Raw genomic sequence first — 15,942 nt, 5'->3', positions numbered from 1 at the left:
AAAAATGCTTTTATTTTTCATACAAAATTCATTGTTACTTTTATAGCTGTAATATTTTTATAATTATTAATTAGCAATTTAGTTACCATTTGATTATTTTTTAGAAATCCTTTGGCCTCAGAGCCTGCCTTCTTGACCTGATGCTGCATTTTTGAGTCTATGTTTAACCTCAGGAGATGAAGCTTCGTCATCTTCTAGGTCTCTTTCAAACTTAATATTCTGCAGGTATAGGAGTTTATTCTGTGGCAGGTGTTGTCAAATTTATCTTTTTAGGTAATTTGACAACTTTCTTTAATAATTCATTGTGAATTCAAGTTTGTGAAAGGTTATTTAATTTTTTGTCTCTTTATTTGAAAGGAGCTGAAGGTGAAAAATGGGAAGTGGATGTGGCTGTGCACTTCTCTCTAGATGCAGCGGGTGGGAACAAACCTGAGGACATCAATTATGCATGTGGGCTCCCCTGGGAAGGGACGGCAGAGGTAGGGTAAATGTATAGAGGTGGGAGTTTCTTGTCTGTCTCTTTAGTTTGTAGCTGTGTAATCTGAAAAAAAGGTTAGGAATGTTAAGGTTACAGAATTTTCAGTGTTCAGGATATCATAGCATAAATATGACTCCGTCGACAAATTCTCAACCATCTAGCTGCAAATTTGTATTTACTTCTTCTAGGCCAGAGGTAATAAAAAGTTTGAAGAACCATTTTAACCTGAGTCTTTATGTATTCTATTCATATTATAATTTGCTTACTGATTATAGCTTTTCAAACACAGTAGTGATTATGCTGCCTTTTTTTTAAAAAGATCATAATGAACTGCCATTGTCTTTGGGGTTTAATTAAACCTCTGAAAGATTGCTAATCTCTGGGAAGTTTTACTGCGAACAATTGTGAGGCTTACAACAAAAATTAAGAGCCCCTGTTTTCCCCTCTCACCTCCCTTTATCTGTACAAATTAGAATTATATTTTTAAACATATAAAGATAAAATTTTAAGATCTTAATTTTAAAGTAATTAGGAATATTTTGTTAAAATGGTTCAGGAGTTTTCAAAAAATTTGGAGAATTAAAATATTTGTAACCTTTTTTTGCTGTGACATAACATAATTTGGTCATTTTAGAGAAATAAAACAGATTCAAATTTTATATATTCCATTCACATACTTTTTTAAGGTTATAATCCAGTTTATTTATGAATATATCCATTAACATTGAGCCAACCTTATAAAAAATACAAATCACTATTTCCTCCAAATTCACCACCAACAAGCATTATTACTCCTATACGCAGACTTCAAATTCCTCAGACTATTTAATTTAAGGTATGCTCTCTAAAGTACACTCTTGTTGTAGTACATGTTTTCAAAATTCCGAAGTATATAAAGTAAGCTTAATATAGTCTATTTACATATATACATGTAACATACCACAAGTATATATATGACTATGTATATATATGATTAGTTTAATACTTTTAAGAGTATTCAATAGTCTTAAATAGTTTTAACTTTAAGATATTCAATTTTATCAGTGTATTAAAAGCAAATATATATTATAATATATTTACTAATTTGATCAACTATAAATTTTCCCTTGGAAACAAGCCAACCATATCTTGTGATGTTTACCCTTTTATAATAATTACCAGCTCTAGGCAAATTAACCAATGGTATTTCTTTAGAATCAAGAAAATACAAAAAGATAGCAATACAAGAAAATTATAGTTATTTGATTATTCCATGATAACCTACTTTATCTAACTTTAGAAATTTTTATATTAGGCAAAAAAACACAAATTATATCACAAAGGTTCAAATCTATAAGAAACAAGGATATTTTACAACTATGATTATAGACTAACATTTGTATAATTTTCCTTATTAAAAGTCGTTCAGGTAGGGGACTGCAAACTAATACAACCTTTTTAGAAGGAAGTACGGGGAATCCTCACAGAACTTAAATTAGACCTTCGATTTGGTCCTTCAATCCCATTACTATGGATCTACCCAGAAGAAAAAAAATTATTATATCATAAGGACATTTGCTCTGGAGCTTATCACAGCTCAATTTACAATTGTCAAAATGTGGAAACAACCTAAATGCCCATGACCCCAGGGAGGGATTAACAAGCTGAGGTATATGTATAACATGAAACACTATTCAGCCATTAAAAAAGATGAAGATTTCACATCATTTGTATTAACCTTGATGGAGTTGGAACACATTCTTCAAAGTGTCATAGAATGGAGAAGCAAGAATCCAATGTACTCAATTCTAATATGAAGCCAATAATCTAATTCATGCCCACATGAGAAAAACTCAAATCCATTCAAGGTGGGGGGTGGGAATGAGGACTGGGACAGGGGAGGTAGGAGGGGGATGGGTGTACTCCCACTTAATGAGCAAACTGTCAGGGTGTATGGCACACCTCTTGGAGGCAGGACACAACTATAAAAGGAACTTTACCTAGCAAATGTAAACATTGTAACCTAATTCTTTACACTCTCAATTAACATGAAATAATTTAAAAAATTATTTAGTTATCCAAAAAGTTTACTAATTCAAATGAAAAACCAGTATAAACTTTTAATGTTGACTAAAGACGTGGAAATCACAACTTATACCATCATATTAGTATCATCAACACAACATTTTAGTACAGTGGTGTCCAACCTATAGCCTGTGGGCCGCAAGCTGGCTTTGTGATTATTTTTTTGGTCATCTGTGGTATTAGATATCACTTTTTTTTGCTAATAAACTTTCCTTACTGTTTGTGTATTTAATGTGTGGCCTGAAACAACTCTGATTGTTTCAATGTACAACAGAAGGAAAAAAGTTTGAAAACCTCTGTGCAATTAGTATAGTAGAATTAGTACATTAGTGTAGTAGAATTCTTGCATTAGTGTAGTAGAATTAATAAGAATTCATGAGGTCAGGCCCTCTTAAATTACAACTATTATAAAATTTTCAGTTATTTCAATTTTGTATTTTTATAATCATAGACAATTTGAGGAAACAATTACAGAATAATCCTTTTAAATGAAGTTGTTCTAATTTATGTCAAGTGCCATTTATTTATTTGGAAATTGCATGAGTTCCTTTTAAAAAAGAAACTTCTATTGAATAAATAACTGTAAATAAATAAACCTCAGTATTGATATGTTAAAAAAATTAAAGACTTTAAGCCCAAAGCTCTATAGGCCTAATTTTCTTTTCATCTAAAAGACTAACAGTATTAACCACACATAGGTACATTTTATCACCTTTGTTAAAGTTATCAAAAGGAAAAATATAATAAAGCACAGTTTGTCATATTCCTTTTCTTATAATTTTTTGACTATCTGAACAATAGTTCTAGAATGTTCATGTAATGATAGAAAGAATATTTATGATCAATTAATTTCAAATTTTTTCTAAGCAAAAGAGGAGAAAAATAAAGAATAAGTAAAGAGGAATTAAATTCAGACTGAAAATCGTGATTACAAAAAGCTCATTATCTCTCCTCTGCAGAGAGCAATGAGGCTTAAAATGCAAAAACCCCTATTTTCACACACCACACACACATACACACACATACACATGAACAAGTTATTACAGACAGTTTAAACAGGAACTCACATACTTGATAATTCCAGAGTTACTTAGTTAAAATGTAGGTCATACTTTTGGTCAACCACAAAAGTATGAAAATGAAAGAGGAGGTCTTGTGTATTTACTGATTAGTCTCTCTATGAGACATGTGGACAGAGAATCTCCTCATAAGAATGTTTCCCTTTGGGCGGCACCTGTGGCTCAGTGGGTAGGGTGCCGGCCCATATACAAAGGGTGGCAGATTGGAACCCGGCCCTGGCCAAACTGCAACAAAAAATAGCCGAGTGTTGTGGTGGGCACTTGGGGTCCCAGCTCCTTAAGTGGCTGAGGCAAGAGAATCACCTGAGCCCAGGAATTAGAGGTTGCTGTGAGCTGTGACGCCACAGAACTCTATTAAGGGCAGCAGAGTGAGACACTGTCTCTAAAAAAAAAAAGAATGTTTCCCTTTTTGTTCTATCGCATCTGTCAAGTGAGCAATCTTGTCAAAATTTCCCCAGAGTGGCAACTGCAATTTCACATTGTCCTTTGAGAAATCCTGCCAATTAGGGAGATACGCACAAGAGTTAACAATATGAATAGAGAAGTGTGTGGCGTGGAGGCATGAGAGATGGGAAAAATTTGCCCAGAGGAAAACCAGACTGATGTGACCATCTGAACTCATCACTTGTTTAGAACTTCTGCATGATGAAGTTGCAAACGTGTGGTTGTCTCTCTCCTTGACTTCCTCTTACAGGTTCACCTAAGAAAGTAATGATGATGGAGAGAGTTTTTCTCTCTTCAGATAAAATCAGATCATATAATCAAAAGATTCCAAAAATGTATTTTTATTCTTAAGGAAACAAAATAAATGAAGAATTTGTCAATATGATGAAAAGAAATAGGAGTTCAGACGGAACACCATAACTATGTCTTTGTCATAGTTGGAGAGAATATCCAGTGGTGTCAGCAGAATGCACTGTTCATTGTCAAGGTTCCTGAGCCTTGAGAGTGACGGCATTTTAATTGGATCTTTCTAGAATTTAGAGTTTGTTCACTATTGGAGTTCCAAAAGACCAGACCACTAGACAATTCCACTGATCAATTTCACTGATCATGAAACACTAATTATTTTAGGCATCCTGCAATAAGAAAAACAACACCTTAATTGAATCTTAGTAGTGGCAGAGATGGGAGAATTCAGGTGAGTGGTGGATGGTATCTAGCAGGGATTGGCTAGAGATTTTGGATGAAGCCTTTGTACTAGTGGCACAATAGGCTGAGAATTCTGAGAATTTTAAGGTGACTCTTGATGAACAAGCCCTTACTCACGGAACGTAACTTTTTTCACTTCATTCACAAGCTTCCCTTCCAGGAGTAACTATTTCATGCAGATCTTAGGTCTTGTCTTTATACAGACTTGATTAATATATGACAGGAAATTAGGTTTATTTTAGTTTTCATCATAAAAGCTAGCATTCCAAAAGTATTCTTTTATTTCTTTGTGTTAAAATATGCCCTTTCTCTAAGCCCTTTTTAAATGCAAACACTTTTGGAAAAGAAGCACATGAATCTAAGTGACTTTCTCTTGTTTTCTGTACCCTTGTCACACAAAGGTTGTCAGATTATAGATTATAGACTCTCATGAGTTACTAAGGACGGAAGGTGCCTTTTAGGCAAAGCAGAAGAGAAAAGGGAACGCTAGAATTTGGAAACAAAATTACAGTTAGAAGGCATGAGGTCTGCTGCTGGGTAGCATAACAGGGTGAATATAATTAGGAATAATTTATAGAATATTTTAAAATACCATATTTAGCCCTATATAATGTGCAACAATTTGCTCAAATTTTTGAGGGAGAAATAAGGATGTGGATTACACATAGGTAGTGCATTACAAGTTTAACTCTAGGAAACAATAACAATATCTGCATGCTCAATAATACCCCGAAATATGGTCATCGTGCCCCCTCTGAGCTACCCGCATCCATCCCTCCGTGGTCCTCGCCTGATGGCCGTGCCAGCTCCCGAGCCTCTGGTCCTCCTGGCCTATCGCTACAGACACAGCACTGCCATCTTGGAAGTGGGCATGCGGGTGACAGGGGCCCAAAGGTTAGGGACCCGACTTCAGAGAAAGGAGCGCAGGGGGAACCAGGCGGTGGCGCTTCCACCTCTCACTGGAGGCGCAAGGGAAGGAGCCGGCTGCCGAGAAGCGGGATCCAGCCCCGGTCGCAGGTGAGAGCCCTTCCAACAACCTGAGTGCCCAGCCTTCCCCAGCTGTCCCCTCCCAGCCCACCCGCATCCCCACATCCTCTCATTGTCTATTTTCACCCAGGTCCACGGGTGGGAAGTGGCCATGGCTGCCCCAGGAGAATTCTCCGGGAACCTGGTGTGAGGGGCCCGACCAGCCCTGCCTGCCCCAGGCTCCTGAGGGTGGGTAGTTCCCTGACCTTTCCAGGCGGCCCCCTCTCTTGCGCTGCTGGCCCCATTCTGAGGCCCCGGGACACGGAGGAAGATCCCTGAGCTGGGGTCTGGGTTCTGGAGCCGAGTTCTACTGGTCACCTGCTGTGCTGACCTTGGGCTTCAGTCCACATGAAGCTTCAGTCTGGGAGGGAACCCGGCAGGGAAGCAGGAAAGCTTTGCGGGCACCTGAGTTGGCCTGGTTGTAACACCTAGGTGAAAGTTTGTATCATTTCCCAAATTTGCTGGTAGGGAGAGTCGTCCAGAATGCTCGTTAACGGGATAGATGCCCAGGCCTTTGTCCTAGAGAGTTGATTCAGCATATTTCTGTGTGGTTCCGCAGTTTCCTTTAACCAGTCCCCTGAGTGATTTGTGCGATTTCTAAGTTTGGGAAAGCCTGGTGTCATTCATTCTGATTTTACTGCGTCCCCAAGGTCTGGGTGGCTCAAGGGCATCACGATCTAGCGGCTAAACAGAAATGTAAACGCAGGGCAGGTCCCTGGGGAGTCTTCAGGGAAGGCTTCCTCTGCAGCGTGGTGTCTCCGGCCTCGGAACAGGACAGGGCCAGCTGGGAGATGAGACCAGGCAGCCTAGAAAGGGCAGGCTCTACAGTCAGGAGCCGGGGACAGTAGGGTGGGGCTGGCTGCTCACACCTGCTTCTCGGAAATTAGCCAGCAAGGGGCATCTTTGGAAATAGAAAATGAGAGGATGAGAGGACGAGGGTGGGCAGGAGGGGACAGCTGGGGGAGAGGCCACGCAGTTTATCTGAACCACTTTCACCCGCTGCCCGGCCTCAGCCGCGGGTCCCTGCCTCACACCTCTTGAGGAGGCACCACTGTGTCGCCATTTCCTTCTCCCTCGTTTGAAAAACTAAAGTGAAAGATTTTTTTCCAAAAGTTTGTGCACAAAACGTTGATCCACATTGATACACAGGAAACTATGGTAACTAGAAGACTAGAATCGGAATATTCCTAATACTAAGAAATAGTACGTGTTTAAGGTGATAGATATTTTCCAATTATCCTAATATCCCGATTTGATCATCACCCGATGTGTACTGGTATCCAAATGTCACACACACCCTATAAATATGTACAACTATTATGTTTTATATCCATAAACATTAAAAATAAACCATCAAAACTGGTTCTTATGTATTTTTACTCACGGTTAATTTGCAATTTTGGTGTTTTGTATTTTCTAGTTATATTGAAGGTGGAGATTGGGCAATTTTGGCATAAAGGACATAAGAACAATGAGCAGATTTGAATAAGACTTATAGGTTAGAAAATATAGTGTTACAGCAAAATTAACTTCCTTATGATTTTTCTCCATTACTAAAAGTAAATATCTTTGTGTTACACGTTCTATGGAATCTCAAATTTTAGGATGCTCATGATCTATTTGTGTATATATGTACAGGCACAGAGAGAATAATAAAGCAGCGTCAAAATGCTAATATCTGTTGCTTTTTATATGTGTTTGTTTAACTTTGTAAGCCAGTTATAACAGCGTTTCTTGAATTAATGAAACTTTACAACTAATGCACTCTGAATGCAGGATACCAATACATTATCAAACAGATGGAAATTAAGGTCTTTCCCAATTAGAAACACACAGGCATACAGACACAGATGGAAAAAAGCATGTAACATTAATTATAAGATTTTAGCCTTGAAGAAAGTAAAAACAGCATCTAGTAAAAATTTATCTATGAAGGTCAAAGAGTTGTTCTCTTTCCTAGTGGACCTAATATTCTTACTTTATTTAAGCTACAAACAGTAAATAGATTCCCCATGGACTAGGTCTCTATAACCCACTCATTTATTTAGAGATACCAAAGGATCAGACTATGAGACCCAATTCCTGATCATTGTTGCCACAAATGGGAAATAATTCACTGGTTATAACCAAAACCAAAAAGAAATATGAATATATCCAGAGACATACTTTAAAAAAAATAATAAAGTTCTATTACTGCTTTGGATTTAGAAAGCAGGAAAAGAGGTGGGTGACTTCCAAAATTGTTAAGATGATAACTTAAATAAAAACATAGTATCATAACTTTCATGTAAATATGGAACAAGTACGTAACTGGCTTTTAAAAGGAATCCAGTGAAATGTTACTTCTATCAGTTCAAAGAAGAATCCACATAAGCAAGCCAAGGAGAAAAAATTTGTTCAGTAAAACTAGAAACAGATTTTCCATGGATATATTTCTGAATACGATGCTATTTCCATCATATCAGTTAACATTAAAACAGTGTCCAAAAATTTTGATTAAAATGAAATGAAAAAATTATATGTTTAAAGGCATTTGTATAATATATATTTATTCAGCTTTTAAATGTATATATATGTATGTCGTAATTTGAGTATAAACAACATGACTGTTGAAAATGGCTTTGATGTAAATCAAAACTATTTTTGTCACTAAAAAATACATGATTTTAATACATAAAGGAAAGCATGAAATTCAAACCTTGAAATAATTGTAATGTAATATGTAATGGGTACTTATGACATTTTTATTTCTTATTCTTTATAGATTTGTGCAAATAAAAGCAGTTTGAGTGAGGAAGACAATAAGGAATATTGTCATCTATTCATTCTCAGATGGGCTGGCAAAATGTACCATGAAAATATATCTGACTCTCAAGAAAAGACCTGTCACTATGAAGATATTTGTAAAGATGGAATTAATACACCCAGGTATTTATGCATCATTTGAGCAAATAATATCACCTATCTCTCAAAAAGTTCTAATTGATAAGTCATAACTGAATTATTTCATAATAGTTTATAACAATCATTCTGTTTAAAATGATTAGAATTCATATACCATTTATATTCATGCATATAGTTAATACGTAATACATTACATAATATATTTATATTATATAAGAATCATAGTAGCACAAAAAAGAGGGGAAGAAGGAATAGATTATGGACAAATAGCCTTTCTATTTTTTATTTTTATTTTTTTTACTCTTGGGGATTCATTGAGGGTATAAGAAATCAGGTTATACTCATTCATTTGTTAGGTAAAGTCCCTCTTACAATCACGTCTTGCCCCCAAAAGATGTGGCACACACCAAGGCCCTGCCCCCCTCCCTCCTTCCCTCTCTCTGCTCTTCCTTTCCCCCACCACTTCCTCCTTCTTTCTCTCTCTGCTATCCCCTTCCCCCACCCCCACCGTGTCCTTAATTGTTCTTAATTTTCCTCATATCAAACTTGAGTACATAGGATTCATGCTTCTCCATTCTTGTGATGCTTTACTAAGAATAATGTGTTCCAATTCCATCCAGGTTAATACAAAGGACGTAAAGTCTCCATTTTTTTTTTAAGGGCTGAATAGTGTTCCATGGTGTACATACACCACAGCTTGTTAATCCATTCCTGGGTTGGTGGGCATTTAGGTTGTGTCCACATTTTGGCAATTGTAAATTGAGCTGCAATAAGCAGTCTAGTGCAAGTGTCCTTATGATAAAAAGATTTTTTCCCCTTCTATGTAGATGCCCAGTAATGGGATTGCAAATGGGAGGTCTAGCTTGAGTTCTCTGAGGTTTCTCCATACTTCCTTCCAAAAGGTTGTATTAGGTTGCAGTCCCACTAACAGTGTAAAAGTCTTCCCTTCTCTCTACATCCACGCCAGCATCTGCAGTTTTGAGATTTTGTAATGTGGGCCAGAATAGCCTTTCTATTTCACACTAAATTTGTTAATATAAATCTGTGGTAAATTTGATTAGATGTATATGGTAAGTTCCAGAGCAACTAATAAGAAAATAGCTCACACAATACAGTAAAAATAGCTTTAAAGGAATTAAAATGTTTCTTAGACTAATATTTACTTAATACAAAAGGAAGTAGGATTGGATGAATAGAGATACAAAAAATACATGAGACATGTGGAAATCAAAAAGCAAAAGGGTAGACATAAATCCAATGATATCAATACTAAAATGAATGGGATAAAAAACCCAATTATGAGATTTTCAGACTGGATATATTCTGGATATAGTAAACTGTGTAGTGTGTACAAAAGTTACACTTTAGATTCAAACATGTAAATAGGTTTCAAGTAAAAAAGTGAAAAAAAGATATATACTTCAAACTACAACCATAAGAAAGCTGGAGTATCTATACTAATCTCTTATAAAATAAACTAAAAGAAAAAGAATAGTTACTAGAGAAAATGAAGGATATTTTGTAATAATGAAAGGTTTAAATTATCACAATATATAACAATATTATATACAGTGGGATCTCCATAGTTGACCACCTCCCTACACTGAGCACCTCCTTAGGTTGACTTCATTTTTAGAGACTGGACTTGTATACTAGGCTCGTAGAAGTATAGTGGCCTTAATTCCATATGCTAACCACCTCTGTATATGACCAGTTTGTTATAGTCACTTGGGTGACCAACACAAACAAACAAAACTACCAAAAGAGCCCCAAAATACAGGGAGCAAAAAGAATTGAGAGGGGAAACAGCCAATTAAACAATAATAGTTAGAGATTCTAATACTACTTTTTCAGTGGTAGAAAAAAAAATCAACCAAGATGTAGAAAATTGAAAAACACTAAATTATCCAGAGCCAGGGGATAGCTTTAAAACATTACCCAACAATAGCAGAAAAACCTTTAATGTACGTGGCACATTTTCCAGAATAGACCATTTGTTATGCTATAAAATAAGCTAAAATATACTAAAAAGGGTTGCAGTAATAAAAAGTATGGTCTCTGATCAAAATGGAATGATATTGGAAAACAAGAACAAGTGGACCTGGAAAATTTAGAATTATGTGGACATTAGCACAATCCACTTTAACCAACAGATCCTAAATAAATTACAAGAGAAATAAGAAAATCATTCAAGATTAACAAAACTGGATACAACAATTTTCTATTCATTAAAAAAGCAAATATCTCTTTAAAGCACTAAAGTAACTATTATTTTCAATTTCTGAACATATGAGTAGCTTGGTTATAGCTGTTGGGATGTATCTTCTGGATTTCTTTTTGGAAGCTTTAAATTAAACTTGTTTCCTTTATAGACTATTTTAGAAGATACATATTTTCTATATAATGCTAAATATAACCAAAACACAATTTTTCAGTTATAAGCAAGCATTCTATTTCAAAGTGTAAAATCTAAAAGCCCGTGAGAATACCAGGTATAATTTCAAAATCTATTTCTGTGGAGTCAGGAGGCTGTGTAAATCAACCTTTAAGTCAATTTGCAACAAAAATACGATATATTTTGTTCAGAGTTTCCTTAAGTAATTTCTGAACAAGATAATCTAATAATTATTTATTCTTAACTCTTGTAATTTCTGTCATGATGAGAATGACTTTTATTAACAAGCCCTGCTGCTTATTTTGTATTTATTTATTTACTGTTTATTTTGGCTCTATCATACTCACTTTTTGGCCTTCAAGCAAGAGTTTCATGTACTTACATTTTATCTTAAAAGAAAAAAGCACTGAAGCACATATATAAGTGGCTTATTGTGTGTACGTGTGTGTGTTTATGTGTATATTTATATATATAATGTATACTTTCATTTTTTGTCTGACTCGATACCATTGAATTTTGTTTCCTCTAATGTCTAACGCATTTACACGCACTGATTTTTTTTTCTCCTTTTTATTATGCCATAGAAAACCAAATAACCTTACTTCCTTAAACTGATTTAAAAATGGTAGTCTTTTTATAGTATGATTATAGGGAAATAATTCATTTATCAATCCTGATTAGATATTGTATTACCTATGTGCATACCAAAATTATTTACCATAAATGTCCTCAATAAAGCATGTTTGTATCATTAAGTTTCAACTATGGTATGGGTTGAAAACTTAGAGTATGTATACACAAATATCTCTAATGTAGTTTTTCCAACACATATGTTATGAATTTAAACTCAAGCTTTGCCTATATTATAGCTTTAGGTTCTATGACTGGTCATGATCTAATTTCATCTCTCAACAATAAAATCTTTTATACATGTTATATGATTTTATACTGCCTGGGCCAGATTTTTGTTTTCATTCATAATATTTAAATAAATTTTTTTTAATAAGTAATCTTTCTGCATCGCTTTTCAAATTGTCTCCTAAACTTCGAATTTCATGAAGCCTTTTATACAGAATCTTTAAGAAGATGACCTTTCTCTTGAGCATAGCTTATTCAATTTTAAAATGAAACTATATTAATGGAGAATCCCTTGTTTACAAGCCATATAAATCATAACTTTAGGACTTAGGGTTCTAAGTAGAGTATTAAGATTTAGTTCATTTTCTCTTCAGAAAAAAAAATTTCATTAAAAATCTGATTGATGAAGAAAGTCTAATAATTACAATAATAAAAAATTAGACCATATTTTTGACTTATAGATTTTCACCTAATAGGTTTCTGCTTTTTTTCATAATATTTAAATTTATGTATAATTTAACATTTCTTAACTTAATAATATATTAGTACTACATTCATGAAGTCTCTTAATCTGATTTATTTTCTCAAAATAAAAATTTCATTACACTTACAGAATATTTTCAGGTTATCAACGATATACTTAGGCCATTATAATCTTCATGATATTTCATAAAAATTAATGTACTTGTCATTGAATAGCTTTCAATTTAATAGATATTTATCTTAGAATTGGGTATCCTTGTACACATGTATATTAGAGCAGTTACTTAAATTTATTAATTATAATGACAAAATACTTGAGCTAGTACTACATGGTTGAATGAAAAGTGGTAAGGGCTTTTGTAAACTGGAGAAATTTATTTTAGTTCAGTGATTTTCAAATAGATGGTCTTGCCTTGTAGGGCATCTTGGCAATTTCTAGGGTCATTTACAATATTCAGAATAATTGCCTGGAACAGCCGGCATTTAGCAGGTGGGTGATGAATAATGAGTGTTATAAATCTTTCAATGTTCAGAATAGCTCCATACAAAAAAAACAAAAGTGGTTCATGGTTTACAGAATTTGTAAAAGTCTCTGCATACATTAATGTAGATATAAAACCTATTTATAAATATCTAAACCTAGATCTGGACTTCATTTTACATACTGGCATGAGTATTTTTATAAAATCCCTAGATATTCTAGGAATGAAACTTTTATTTTATCAAATACAATTATGTTTATTCAGAGATGTGTAATTACAGTTTTTAACTATATTAAAATATCACATCATCCTACTTGAATTTCTAATGTCAAACTACTATCAACAGTCATTATTTATGGCCTGGTAAATGGTAATTCTGCACATGGGTACAAATTCCTAGCCACTTTAATGTATCTTCCAGTTTAGTTATTTCATAGTATTTTTATAAAGAAATGTATTCAATTACAGATTAGAGCTCTTTGATTTTTTTTTTTGTATTAGAGTTTGAACATTATCTTGATTGACTTTTAATATTATTTGTGTAGGTAAGTTATGTGTATGAATTCAATTATATAATTAAACAGGGTGCTACAAAAAACCCAAAAATGTATTTGTATTATAGATAGAAAGTATTGGTTTGATCGGAGTGTATCTACTTTAGGAGGTGTTGAAGAATTAAATATTAATTTATAGTTCCCTGGTGCTTAGTAATGTTGAACATTTTTCATATGTTTTTAGCCATTTGTGTATTTTCTTTCAAAAAAAATTTGTGTGCTTTTCCTATTCCTTGTAGGGGTTATTCTTTTCTTTGCCATTGATTTGTTTGAGTTCTTTGTAAATTCTGGATATTAGCCCTTTGTTGAAAATATATTTTGTAAATATTTTCTCCCATTCTGTAGGTGCCTATTTACTTTTGTAAGAATTTTTTCCTTCCTGTATGGAGAGTTTTAGTTTAATTAAGTCCTATTTTTATTGTTTCTCTATTTGCTTTTGTGGTCTTAGTCATAAATTCTCTGCTTAGTCCAAGGTCCAAAAGAGTTTTTCTTAGTTTTCTTCTAGAACATTTATGGTTCCAGATCAGACATTTTAAGTTTAATCCATTTTGAGTTAATTTTTGTCTATGATAAAATATGGGGATCTAACCCCATTCTTCAGTATGGGGCTACCCAGTTTTCCCAGCATTGTTTATTGAATAGGATGTCTTTTCTTCAGTGTATGTTTTTGTCTGCTTTGTTGAAAATCAGTTGTTGTGGCTTTATGGTTTTATTTGGGGGTTGTCTGTTCTGTTCCATTGATTTATGTGGCTGATCTTACATCATGCTGTTTTGGTTAGTAAAATCACAAAGGAATACCACCTTACCTTTGTCAAATGACCATTATTAAGAAGTCAAAATAACAATAGATGTTGGCTTAGATGTTACAAAAACGGAAATGCTTGTTCACTGTTGGTGGCAAAGTAAATTAGCATAATCTCTAAGGAAAACAAAACAGCGTAGAGATGCCTCAAAGAACAAAAAGTAGACCTACCATTTGACCAAACAATCCCACTTCTGTGTATTTACCCAAAAGAAAATGACACTTGTACCCAAATGTTTATCACCACACAATTCACAATTACAAAGATATGGAATCAACCTAGGTGCCCATCAAGGGATAAACAGATAACAAAAATACATGTAAACTTGAGTATATGTAATACTTCCAAAGAGGAAGACTATTTTGAGATTCTCTTTAGATCTTCATGTTGTTTATTTCAAACTATTATACAGAAATTAATAGAGGGATTCCCCTCCCTAGGCAAAAACTTTGCTCTGGCAGCCATAACATGCACATAGCCCCATAGCTTGTAAAGAGTAGATGCATCAAGTGTGGGCAAGACCAAAAGGAAAACTAAAGCTTCCAGTTTAAGCTCCTAAAAGTATAGTTTCTAGGATGGAATTTTAAGTTCCTAACAGTACTGTTAATATTGGATGACAGAAAAGAGAATCAGAAACACATTCTATGTGTACCTTTCCACAGACATTGAAATCAGTGGACGAAACTGTATCTACAACTAGGATTAAAACACCAAAACCAAAATATCCTTATAAACTTTAGACCATCAGGTTTCTGGTTCTGTGCTCCTGTTTACTTTGTGTTTCCTTATCCTAATTCACTGGCACTTTTTTATTTTTGGTTTGTTTGTTTATGCATGTCTACATTTTTACCTACTTAGGGAACTTTAAGTCATGCCTTTGTTGATAAATCAGAAGATTTAAGAATATTAAATTTATCTTACTTATCAAAAATTATACAAACACAGATCAGTGAGGGTTTTTTTAATTGGGTTTACAGTTTTATAACCTTTGTGTAAAGTCCTGACACATTAAGAACATAAAAATGTCCAATAAAACTCAGGAGAAAAAAATCATGTTGCCAATTTGAAAATATTTTTATTTGTTATTTATCGATTATTCCTTTTTTCTTTTTATTATTAGCTTATCTACCAAAGATTACTAAATTCACATGAACTAGAAAAGTATGGGTTTGCTTAGTTAATTTGTGAGTGCTCCCTTATTTACAAGGCAGTCTGGAACCACACTGGAATAAACACATAATATGTGTATGCACACATACCCAAAACATATCTAAGCTTTGTCTAAATGTTGTAAGATAAGGACGTCTATTAACCATAGACTAGCCACTGCACGCATTCTAAGAATCAAGTGATCTCTTAAGTAAATTGATGACCTGCAGGTGTGGTTCAAGCTTCGTCTTGCACAATCTTAGGCCTTTTAAATTGTAACATAGGATATCTCTAAGTAGGGAAGGGGCTATGGTGAGTCATGTCTGATCCCCTTCTCATGGTCAGACAGTCAGCTTTAGAATATTTCTGGGTCCCCTTGGCCAGGGCTCCAACCAGCTGGGGTGCTTAAGATTTTCCTTTAGTTCACAGAGGTTTATTTTTTGGTTTGTTCATTTTTCCTTTTCATTCTAATGGAATATCAAATGGAATTATGACTAAAACTGGTATAGCTGAGG

General features: G+C 34.3%; 1 protein-coding gene across 1 annotated transcript in view; it reads left to right on the top strand.

Moving 5' to 3' along the window:
• EYS (eyes shut homolog (Drosophila)) overlaps nt 1–15,942 on the top strand; it is a 1,547,934-nt gene that overhangs the window by 145,885 nt on the left and 1,386,107 nt on the right. Inside the window, exons 7-10 of the mRNA XM_012805052.1 lie at nt 358–479; nt 5,468–5,790; nt 7,220–7,241; nt 8,564–8,727. Of these exons, the coding sequence (XP_012660506.1) occupies nt 358–479; nt 5,468–5,790; nt 7,220–7,241; nt 8,564–8,727 (631 nt within the window). The remainder of the gene's footprint in view (nt 1–357; nt 480–5,467; nt 5,791–7,219; nt 7,242–8,563; nt 8,728–15,942) is intronic.

Source organism: Otolemur garnettii, unplaced genomic scaffold (genome assembly GCF_000181295.1).
Source record: "Otolemur garnettii isolate 467f Iridium unplaced genomic scaffold, OtoGar3 scaffold00035, whole genome shotgun sequence".
NCBI classification, from domain to species: domain Eukaryota; kingdom Metazoa; phylum Chordata; class Mammalia; order Primates; family Galagidae; genus Otolemur; species Otolemur garnettii.
This window is presented reverse-complemented; position numbering and strand designations above follow the sequence as displayed.